This window comes from Coregonus lavaretus (assembly GCF_964263955.1).
Source record: "Coregonus lavaretus genome assembly, chromosome: 23".
Classification (NCBI taxonomy): Eukaryota; Metazoa; Chordata; class Actinopteri; order Salmoniformes; family Salmonidae; genus Coregonus; species Coregonus lavaretus.
In genome coordinates this window covers 14,559,202-14,571,287 of record NC_140010.1, presented here as the reverse complement: position 1 = coordinate 14,571,287, position 12,086 = coordinate 14,559,202, and the positions used below count along the sequence as shown (strand labels likewise).

Below are 12,086 nucleotides of genomic sequence, written 5' to 3'. Positions count from 1 at the left end.
TCTTTCTCCATATCTCTCTCTCCCCGTTCTTGGCTCTTTCCTTCTCCAACTCTCCCCCCCATCCCTCCCTCTCCCCTCTCCCCCTTCCCTCTCCTTCCTTCTCTCTACCCCCTCATTCCATCTCTCTCTCTCTTTGCCCCCCTTGGCTCGTGTTCATGCATTTAGTTTCTCCGCTGTTAATTTGCCTGAGAATGCATTAGCTGTAATGAAGGCTGAAGGCCGAGGGAATCCTCCAGGGTTCCATTAATCATCCCCCCTCAGACAGGCAACCTTGATTACAAGTGGCAAGAAATTCATTAGAGCCAGGCCTCTGACAACTCTTATCTCCGCCACTAGATCTGACTCATTAGGCAGCCAAATTAAAGCTATGATGGCCCTGATGAAACTCAGTGCTTGTTTATCTTGTGCAATTTGATGCATCTGCCCATACATCACGCTTTGAGATGGAGAGGCGGGCGTCCGGCATGCAGACCCTCCCAAGAAGTCAGGGCTTTGTTCTGGGCACAGGTATGGGATGAAATGGCCTGGCACTCTATGCGCGGCTATCTAGGAAAATATAGGCGCAGATTTCATACATACATTTCATACATCACTGTTGAAGATGTGAAGGGGGGCTTCCAGCATGCAGAAACTCCCAAGAAGTCAGACAGGCCTCTGGTCCGTGTATAATACTGTCTGTACACTCACTGTGAGGGATGTGATGGTCTCTCTGTCTCGCCACACAGCTCTCTAGGAAGGAAACTATCTGAACTAAATTTAGATCTCAAGGAAATGTATAATGTGTCAGTTAGGGGCTGTGTTTAGGCATACGTACTATGGCGTTGATGGAAAATGAATGACATTATACTCAGTACAATACTACAACGAATGGTGTAAGCCATTTTGCTATTTTCAGTTTCTCTTGCAACAACTGCAGTATTACAGCTGGGAATATGTAATTGTACTTTAATTGTGTATAAGTTCACCTAGTCTGAAATAGCCATAACACTCTGGTACTAAGTCATCTACTTGACATCCAGCATTTGTCAGCTCTCTTAAGACCATAATAAAACGTCCATCACTTGCTCACGACCACATCAATCCTTATGTCACCATCCCAGTGTCACAATCTTGATGCATGAAGTGGACAATAAACAAATAACTTTACATTGTCATGGTTGGTCAGATGGCAATGCTACTCATGCCATTCGATAGCCAAGCTATGCAGTTGGGCTGTTGAGACAAATATCATTGCCAAAACCAACAGCAGGCCTAAGCCATGCAATTACTTTATCTTAGCCTTATAGTTTGATATAGGCTATGGTTCTCAGATACTGTCAATCACTGATGTTCAGTTATGGATGTTCAACGGCAGCCTAACATTTAGATTGTTATTTCCTAAAAGGACATAAGGAAGAGATTAACTTTCTCCCCATGGCATTGAGGCCCATGTCAACAGTTGCACACTTGTTACTCATTAATATTTAATAAAAACTATCTTTAGCCTATAAATCAAGATATGTCTCAAGTTCAGTTTATTATATAGTCTTCATGGACATGTGGAGACCTCCCAGCTAGCACATTTGGTTTCCCATTGGTTCTGGGAGCGAAGCCATACGTTTCCTGACCGGTAAAACTGAACGTTTTTTAAATGTTCTGAGAAATAATGTGAAGATTTCGCCTGTTCTGGGAAGTAAATTTTTTGGTTGCAGGGAGGTTCTAAGAACGTTTTAGTATGGTTACCTTAAAGTTTTCCTGGGAGGTTTAATTAACTTTCTGAGAACGGAAATTATAGGTTATTTGAAGGTAAATAAATAACATTCTGAGAACATGTTTCAATAATACTTTTAATAACACTGCTAGTTTAGTTTGGGTTAACTGTTTTGAACTCCAAGCACAGATAGGACACATGGATATTCATTTGCTTAGGCATTAATCATGCAAACATGTTTCTTTTTTAATGTGGCATGGCATCAGTGAGATTTGAACCTATGATCTTCTGTTCTCTATCCATGGAATTAGTCCACTGCTGCACCAGGATGGAGCAAGCAGGATCCAACTAGTTTTTTTTTTACTCATACAAAGCTGTACAATTTTGTCTATTCAAACAGACCCCATTTCAAAGGATACAAGCACTCATTAAAATCAGGTGTGGCCAATTAGTGGCCTCGGCCAACACACCTGAACACACTTAACAAGATAGAGGATAGCAAGAGGTTTGTTGACTCTGAGAACGGAATGTATATGTTTTCTTGTGGGTTTTTATGGAAAGTTTTCTCTGAGAACATGACTTTAAATAGAACCATGAGGAAACGTTATACTTAAGTACTGAAATTCCCACCTGAGGTTGTATGCAAAATAACCATAGGACACCAGCTCTCACCAAGCTCGAAAACACATATGGTTCTCAGAACCTTATGTGCTAGCTGGGCTATCTCTTCCTTCCATCTTGAGCAATGTGTTGGTTTAGAACTGCTGCTAGCTGATTAATTTAGCTACAGTAATATATTATAATATAGCTACAGGATCATAAGAGCCCCCATTTGGAAACAGTTCAAAGAGACCTATCCTGTCCAAACTCACATCCGGCTACTGAGGCCAGCAGAGCTTGATATTTTGTACAGCCTACCCCGCTGGTGCCCCCTTCCCTTTAGAAACTTGGCAGCCACACTTTAGATGGACCATAGACTCATGCCTTAAATTGGCATGTAAAAACTCCTCTGGTTTGAGAGAGAGAAAACTAGAAAAGGATGAGGAAGTCCCTTGTAGCTCAGTTGGTAGAGCATAGCGCTTGCAACGCCAGGGTTGTGGGTTTGTTTCCCACGGGGGGCCAGTATGAAAAATGTATGCACTCACTAACTGTAAGTCGCTCTGGATAAGAGCGTCTGCTAAATGACTAAAATGTATAATAAAAAATTATATCTGCTGAATTGGGTGAGCCTACCCAGCTAGCATATAATGTTCTGAGAACCATATGTTTCTTAGAGCTTGGTGTGAGTGTGGTTGTCCTATGGTTATTCTGCATACAACCTTCCCACGACTTTCTGGGAATGATGCAGGATACCCAGCTAGCACATAACGTTCTGAGAACCATATGTTTCTTAGGTGAGAATTTCAGTACTTCAGCATAATGTTTCCTACAGGTTTCCTGATGGTTCTATTTAAAGGCATGTTCTCAGAACTTTCAGAGAATGTTAAGAAACAATGTTCTTCTGTGGGAATTTCAATACTTCAGCATAACATTTTCTTCAGGTTTCCTCATTGATCTATTTAAAGTAATGTTCTCAGAACATTAAGAAAATTTTCCGTAAAAACCACAAGAAAACATTAGTAACGTTTAAAGCACTTTCTAAGAATTTTATTTAAAAACATATACATTCCTTTCTCAGCGGCAACAAAACTCTACCTTGTTAAGTGTGCGCAGGTGTGTTGGTCACGCCCACTAATTGGCCACACCTGATCTTAATGAGAGCTTGTTTTCTTTTAAATGGGTTATGTTTGAATAGACTAAAATGAAGGATTTTAGACTTTCCTGGGTTTTGAAATCGGCGTATGCGCACATGGAAGGGGCGATGGAAGACACAGGCCAAGATGTCGACACAAGTCCAGAGGATAGAATAGACGCCGGAAGGGAAAGGGGGAAAATTGAGTCCTTTGAGAAGGCAAGAAACCGATGGTGGTTAGGAGAAATGCAGTATTATCATAAGGAGACGTATACTTGGATGAATGAGGAGGAATGGAAAAAGAGAGGCAGAGGAGGTCTAAGAGAGAGAGGGAGGAAGACTGTGAGTTTGAGTCGGGGAAAAATGGCGGGAAAAAGGGAGAAGGTTTGTTAAAGAAGAGTGGTAAGAAATGTAAGCAAAGTGAGCTGAAGACAGGAGGAGAAATGGAAGTGAATGAGGGTGAAGTATCGGAGGTGGTAGGTGTGGTGAAGTGCTCGGAGCCAGAGGCTTGCACAGAGGGTCAGGATAAAGATGAGTCTGTGACAGTAGGAGTGAAGTTTGTGGAAAAAGTGGATCCTTGCCTTTTGGCTGATCCATTTGTGGTTTCAAGATGGGTGAAAAAAAGTGTTGGGTATAATGGAATCGGTGAGGGTAACTAGAAGTGGGCTAGTGATAATTGTTTGTGTTTCTGTTGGGCAGAGGGAGAAGGCGCTCAGAGTTGGGGGAAATAATTGTGAATTGTTTCGCTCTCAAGAAAAGGGTGCCATTGAAAGGAGTGATTACTGGGGTAGCAGTAAATGTAAAAGTGGATCAACTGAAGGAGAAGATTCCCGGTGTGTGTGATGCTCGTCGTTTGGTGTGACGCAAACAGGGTGGCGAGAGTGGGGAAACAGAAGAGTCATTGTCTGTTCTTTTGAGTTTTGAAGTTGAGTCTTTGCCTGACAAAGTGAAATTAGGATATATAAGTTATCCTGTGCGAGCTTATGTGCTGAGTACATTACGAGGTTACAGGTGTCAAACTTATGGGCATGTGGCAGCAGTATGTAGGAGGGAGATTCCAAGGTGTGAGAAGTGTGCAGAAGGGCATGAGCAGTGGGGAAAGTGGTGGTATGTGCTAATTGTAGGGGTGGCCATGGGGCTGGGGATCAGACATGTCCAGTGTGAGAGAAGCAGGTTGAGGTTTCCAGGGTAAGAGTAGAGAAGAGGGGGGGAGTGGTGAGAGTGGGATAGGCAAGCAAGTGATATATGTTTCAGTAAGATTGGATTTTTAGCGTTTATAGCAATGGTTATTAATTGTACTGCAGGGATGGAACGTAAGTCGAAGAAAATTGAGGTTGTGGTGGCAGCTGCAGAGAGATATTTGGGTGTGCGAGGCTTGACAGCAGAAGAGTTACAGGGAGTGTTAAGTGGTGATGTCCCATCATTTCAGGTTGAGGGCAAGAGGTAGGAATGAATATATTTAAATAGTGGAGAAGTGTGGGGTTAATTATTTGTAATAGTTTTGAATTTGTGAGTGTAGGGTAGATTGGAAGGGTATTTCTTTGCTTTGTTTTATTTTATTTTTCAAGGAAAAGAAAAGGGAGTTGTACTCCAGTCTAGTAAGTGGCGGTAATGCAACAAATTGGATGCCAACCGCCGTTAAACCTCATTGAAGAAGAAGATTAAAATGAACAACTTTGTATGAGTTTAAAAAAAAACATGGCATGCTAGCTCCATCCTGGTGGAGCAGTGGACTAATTCCATAGATAGAGAAAATAAGATCAAAGGTTGGAATCTCACTGATGCCATGCCACAATTTAAAAAAATTGTTTGCATGACTAATGCCTAAGCAAATTAATTTCCATGTGTCCAATCTGTGCTTGGAGTTCAACACAGTTAATTAAACTAGCAGTGTTATTAAAAGTCTTATTGAAACATGTTCTCAGAATGTTCTTTCATTATCTTCAAAAATGTATGTTCTCAGAACGTTAATAAGACCGCCCAGGAAAACTTTCAGGGAACCATAGTAAAACGTTCTCGGAACCTCCCTGCAACCTAAAAATATACCTTCCCAGAACAGGCAAAATGTTCACTTCCATTCTCAGAATGTTTAAAAAATGTTCAGTTTTACTGGTCAGGACAATTATGGCTTTGTTTCCCAGATCCAATGAGAAATCAAAAACATAAGTTCCCACAACTGCCAAGGAACCAAATGTGCTAGCTGGGTACAAATCGTGCCCCATTTTAACAATACACCTATAGGGTTTTGTTTTTGTGTCCTTAAGTGCCACATAACATTTCAAGGAGTGATTTGTAAAGTAAATTATATTTTTGTCATATGACAATGCATGATGCATGATGACATCAACTTTGTTTGAATAGTGTTTGAATAGGCTTAGCTCACTGTAACGTCTTGGGTGTGTCCATGTATCCCCACGCCAATTATGTTCTGTTCCCTCCATTAGCACCTAAGCACGAGAACACACACCAAACATTCTGGCGTCATCGGAGGTCGAGACTCTAAAATCATTCACCCTCGAACCACAACTGTCAGCTCTGGCATTCCCTATTTGAAGTCGGAAATTAATTAGGCAAAGCAATTGTTTTTAATTCACAGTAGGCTAATGTATTGTATTTCGTTTAAATATTGTCATCTTATCTATTAACTTATTTCCGTTATACCTAATCTTTATCGTCATAATTGAGTTGACTTTAACATGACAGCGTAATGCAAAAGCAGGTGTCGCTAATTAGTTTAATTTATTTACTCAAATGTCGCGCATGATAATTTCGTCGGCATGTGTGGATCAGTTATTCAAACAGGGAGTAGGCCAACCTGAGATAACATCTCCTGAAATAACATCTGGGGGGAAATCTTTTATACCGTTTTGGGCACCTGTAAATACTTTAACGACAAAACTAGCCTATATATAGCCTAAAATAAACTGTTTTTACAGGTGCACCCGTAACAAATATTTGCTATCTTTTTTCGCATTCTATTTGTTCCTTTTATGACTTGATCTTAGGTTTGAAATGGATGGAAATTGACCTATACTCGGATACCAATTGAATTACATCCACATCAAAATACGTTTAACATGCATCTGTAGCGACCAAATGAAATTGCAACTTGCTGATATAAATAAAACACACACACACTGCTCAGTGTTCACCCTCCCTGGGCTGGTCTCCTCAACTCCTACAGGGATTGATGTTTTGACCGTTCTAATGGGGATCCATCACTCCACCTTGAGACAACATGGCCCCCTAAAGAGAGACAGATGTCTGCTGCTTCCAGTCACAGAACCCTCGTCTGTTCTCTCCCTTTATTTTCTGTCTGCTTAATGAGAACCTTCATTGAATGTAGCTATCATCAACGCCTAGATAGGGATAACTACTGGACTTTGCATACAGTAGTTGAAGTGGAATATGATTTAGTATTCATTAGTATCAGTCGTTCAATTATGTAGCTAATCCTCTCTCCCGATAGATACGTTTGTATTTTTCCAAGACCTACAATATAGGCCTACAGTATCATTACATTGCAAACTCATCCAGGCTTACAGTGTGCAAAAATGTATTCATATTCATGCTAGACATTACATAGGTATACAATACAGACTTTTTATTTACTTACTATCTGAATAATATAATAATATGATTAGTAATGCCTATTTTACAAAGCAAAAACACTTTTGAGATTGAGATAATAAATTGGAATTGCCATAACTATTATGATTATGCGTATTATAATCAATTATGAATTGTAGTATTCCTAATTGTTGTATTATTTGTTTATTGTTATAGTTCTCTTAACGTTTTAGTAGGCTATTAAAATACAGTGTCATGTAATAGCCTAGTGGTATTTTTATTTCATGACTGCGAGGAAAATATATTCTATAGAAAGAGAGATCCCTGTTAAATTTCTGAGCGCAGACAGAGGCTATATATTAAGCACAAATCACCATCTCTAAAACTATAGCTAAACCAGCAATAATAATGCATTTAGATACATAACTTTAATATAAATTGATTTATTAAGTCAATATACTTTACAGTATTTCCTTGTTTGGTTATTTATTTTTCTTTACAACTTTTTTCTTTCACAAACAGCTGGCGAATACAGTTCCTACAGTAGCCTACCAAAAATGAAAACTTTGTAAGGTACATGCAAAATGTGATCAACGAAACGATACCAAATACGACAAGTTAGAAATAGCTTCACCGAATGAAGCACATGCAGATAATAAACAGAACATTTATAGGCCCTAGATATAAATATTTTAGAAAATATGTTTTACAATCTTATTTCATAGTGGCTGTCTGTGTCACCCCGACACATATAATATTTACAAATTTACAAAACAATAAATACAACATGAGATCATATTTGACAAATTAATCTGCCAAGCGATAACATAATATCCTATGTTGTCAAGTTGATAGGACTTTGTCTCTTGTGATGTAAAAAGTAATCTTGCTGACCAAAAAATGCCATCCCCTTTGGTGCTTCATGCATTTAACAACCAGAACTTTCTTTTGTCAGAATTAATGTCCGTTTCTTTTTTAAAGTTTAGGCCAGGATAGTGCATCATGGCCTTGTTTGCTCTATCTGTTGGTGTTGACTCCTCACCGCAAACCTGTTGACGTGCACTGGAATGGGGACCACAATTTTGGGGTTTCTCACAGGCTCTCCCGACCTGTTATTGACGTTTCCCGCTTTGATTCTTTTCCATTTGGCCCTACGATTCTGGAACCAAATCTTGACCTGCACTTCGCTCAATTTAAGTGCGTGTGCTATTTGAGAGCGTTCGGTCAGCGAAAGGTACTTTTTACAATGAAATTCCTTCTCAAGTTCAAGAAGCTGCTCGCTGGTAAAAGCTGTTCGTCTCCTTCTGCTCTTTCCTGCTGAGCTTCCTGGTGGTAACGCTTCCTGTGACCCGGTTTTTAGTTTACTCTTTTGGGATAAAGAACCACAGTTGTTCCCATCAGAGAAGCTTTCGTTCTCGCTGTCGACGGCAGAGCTGTCCTCTCTGTCACTGCAAGCTGCGTCTGCTGATTTCAGGTCAAACTTCTCATCGTCAGAGCTGTACAATTTAGTCTCACCTAAAAAGTCACAATGAAGATAGAAAACATATTACAACCAATTATTTTTAGCCTATAAGTTTACCTCACAAATGCAAATTAGCCATTTATCTCTTTAGAAATTCAGAGACATTGTCTTGACCACATAGGCCTCTAAAAATGAAAATGGAATAGGCCTGTTGGAGAGTTCGTATTCTGCTGTATCTTCGTCAAAGGAAATGAGTAGGCCTATAGTGCCATTCATAACACCTATATTAACGTGACCAATGTCACGTTAAGTAAAATAATGTGTTGAATAAAATTATACCTAATGTAACAAATAGAGTGAAGATAGTGTTTCACAATCTTGAGTTAGGCTAATCAATTCGACTTATTGCACATTTGAAATTGTCATGAAACAATGTATTTGTGGAATAGTATTTTATGATGACAATTTCAGCCTTCTAAAAAGTGTGGATGGTGTCTTAAATTTCAGCATCATATTTGCCTTGGATAAACTGCGTGTAACTTTATGCTCAGCACTCAGAAGTGTATTTTTTAGCTAAATGTCTAAGCAGTCCAGTCCAAACTCTAATTTGGATAGCGTTTGCGCGTTTTACGCATTTAGGTCTCAACGTGCCAATCTAACGGAAGCGTGTGGACACTAGGACTGAGGCATGGAACTTACCTGGTATAGTTTGAAAAGTTTCCGAGAAGTTGAGTAAGTCCGACCCCTTGTCCCTTCCATGCAGATCATCTGAGTGGGGACTCTCTTGTCTCCTCGTTCCAGGGTCGGCACTTAACCGAGGTCCGGGGAGCTCTTGGGGTGGATAGAAACTATCTGGCGGATCCGAGAAACTCGGCAGTGTTGTCGTGAGAGCCACCATGGACGGCATCCCCTGTCCCAAACTCGCACAGAATGTGTTGGTAAGACGTCCAGCGAAAGATGCCAACGGCGCCAAAGGAGGTATGCCAGACGGTAAATGTGAATGAGATAAAGATTGAGGAATCATCAAGGGTCTGTACGGCATAAACATCGGGTAGCCAGTGTAGAGCAGGTGTCCCGGCCGAGGCTGCGGAGTTCCTATCAAGGAGTCGATCGAAAACGCCGTCCCTTGGCCGCCGGGTCTCTGCATTGTGAAGAAAATGGTGACTTATTTTTTTTCGAAAACTCAGGCGCCCCTTCCTTTCCTCTCAACAAATCGCCAAACCTTAGATTAAACGGTCGAGTGAAGTTATTATGTCCTTTCGCTGTGATATTATCCCGTGGACTAACCAGCTCCTCGAAACCTCCTCAAGCTTACTGCGACCTGACGCTTTCTTGTTTTGTGCTCACTCCCTGTCCCTCTATTTGTCACACACTGAGACATAAACACACGCTCTTCCCCTCTACCTCCCTCCCTCCACTTCAATTCAATGAGCTCTCTCTCTCCCACACACACGCACGCGCGCGCGCGCACACACACACACACAGAGAGAGAGAGAGCCCTAGCTTATCATCTGCAATAGAAGAGGAATGAAAGGGGGTGTAACCCTGGGGACTCATCCATCTTCCTCAAATTACGCTTCATTTCCTAATTCAGCTTCGGACTTTTTGGCCGCCTTGAGAGGCGGTAGTTTCCCAGTGTATACGGAATAGACGGGTCGCCACCCCCCACTCTAGCCCTCCACCCCCTTTTCCCCGTCCACATTGACTGGAAGCGATGTGAGAGACTGCTTCAGCCCTTACCCTTCTATAATCGTTGACCACACCAACCCAATCAGCTATTATTAATTTTGATTGATGATAAGTAATTACTTTGGATTCAAGGGATGACATAAAACAACGGTGCTTTTGTTGAAATGTTGGGACGGATGGCATCGGAGTGGGCCGGGAGGAGAGGCAGATGTTTTTCCTCTCTTGAAAGAGTAAAGCTTTTCTATTCTCTCGGGCTAAAACAATGCGTTTGGCCTTAGAAAAGTGCGGTAACAATTATTCCCTGGAGTGAGTTATCCTGTACAACATTTGATTCGGATAAAAGACATGTGAGGTCAACGATAATTTTTAAAACGAGTCTGCGCAGTTTTGAATAGTGGCATTTTGGAGACTAAACTTTATTCGATTCAAAATACAATAGGGTACTAACGTGCTGGTGTCTGTAGGCATACCATTAAGTTAGTGTTCTATGTAGACGAAATAATGTTGCATTTTTAAGATAGACCTAACATAAAACTAACACTCGCACTTGACTCGTGAACAACACTCGCACTTGACTCCCCCCTTACTAGCTCTGACTTTGCTGATAGCTACTTTATTGCGGGAAAATGTACTTACTATGACTGTGATATGTGGTTGTCCCTCCTAGCTATCTTAAGATGAATGCACTAACTTTAAGTCGCTCTGGATAAGAGCGTCTGCTAAATGACTAAAATGTAAAATGTAATGAGCATGCATCCTAAACTAATTGCCAATTAAATGTTGAATAGTTAAAAAACGCATCGACGCTTTCAGGATTTTGGCCACCCATTTTCTATATGCTTATAAGTTTATATTAAAATAAAAATGTGGAATGATGAAAAATCAAGTGTTGATTTAATCGGATATCATTTTACCGTTTATATGCCAATTCTTGATGATGATTAGCCCCTATTGAGTCCTGGGGGCGCGCGGGCACTCCAACTGGCCGTCTGATTGCATGAAGACATAAACATATCACCAACCGAGTCTGATTAGCAATGGAGTGCCAAGGGATGCTAATTATTCTTATAATTGCAAATGACTCCATTCAGCACCACCACGCTTTGAACTATTGAAACCAGATAGCTTTCCTCTCCCGCGCGCTCCTCTCCTCTCCTTTTTTTTTTTTTTTAGAGTGGAGTGGACTCAGTTCTGATTGAATAGTCTACAATCAGAACCTCCTCATACCTCCTCAACTTTTCTCTCAGATGTGTGATACTTTCTGCATTTATGTCTAGGATTGGATTTATTCTTGTTTTCTTTTATGAGTCAGGAATCTATAGTTTATTTGATCAGTTACATTACAATTGTCACCTAATTATCAGAAATTATTATTATTAGTTGCTACTGGTATATGTCACTAACGGGATGAACGACTTTCCTTGGAGCCTTAATATTAACCTACATTATTACCATTTTTATTCAAGTTGTAACATATTGCTATTTTACAATCATATTATTTTTCATTGCAAGTTTAGTTTCTTTGATATGGCTTTAGCTCCTCATGCGCTAGGCACATAGCGTAGCCTAGTTCAAGAGCCTCACTGTGACAGGTTCATTACCCAAGTCAGCATATTGTCTCCGTGTCACCACCCTCTGTCACACAGGTTCACCATTCTCCCCAAGCCGGGTGGTTGGTATTCAAAAGCATGCTACTTCTTTCCGATCCCATATAATCATACATCTGGACCTCTCCACATAATTATCAACTGGAAACGCCCAAGTCACCTAAGTGGTTTTACAACGACATTTCTGTTAAATTACAAATATTGTAGAACTACTAGGCTACATATTGCATTATGTTTGGTCAATGTTTAAAATATATATATTTTCGTTTGTTATCCATTCAATTGTTGTCGATCCCACTATTTGCTAGATTCAAAAGCATCGATAAACCTTCTTGG

At 40.5% G+C, this 12,086-nt stretch overlaps 1 protein-coding gene across 1 annotated transcript; it reads right to left on the bottom strand.

The window, feature by feature from the left end:
* Positions 1-7,664: 7,664 nt before the first annotated feature.
* On the bottom strand, positions 7,665-9,741 carry LOC311150592 (homeobox protein GBX-1-like). Its single transcript, XM_084188071.1, has 2 exons — positions 9,154-9,741; positions 7,665-8,507 (listed from the first exon to the last, which is right to left on the bottom strand). The coding sequence occupies exons 1-2, from the start codon at positions 9,599-9,601 to the stop codon at positions 7,993-7,995; spliced, it is 963 nt and encodes a 320-aa protein (XP_084044197.1). The 5' UTR covers positions 9,602-9,741; the 3' UTR covers positions 7,665-7,992.
* Between the last annotated feature and the right edge of the window lie 2,345 nt (positions 9,742-12,086).

Excerpts from the sequence above, each read along its gene's own strand:
- LOC311150592 (XM_084188071.1), bottom strand. The coding sequence starts at position 9,601 with ATGCAGAGACCCGGCGGCCAAGGGACGGCGTTTTCGATCGACTCCTTG. Across the intron at positions 8,508-9,153 it reads AACTTTTCAAACTATACCAG|GTGAGACTAAATTGTACAGC; the intron begins GTAAGTTCCATG and ends GTGACTTTTTAG.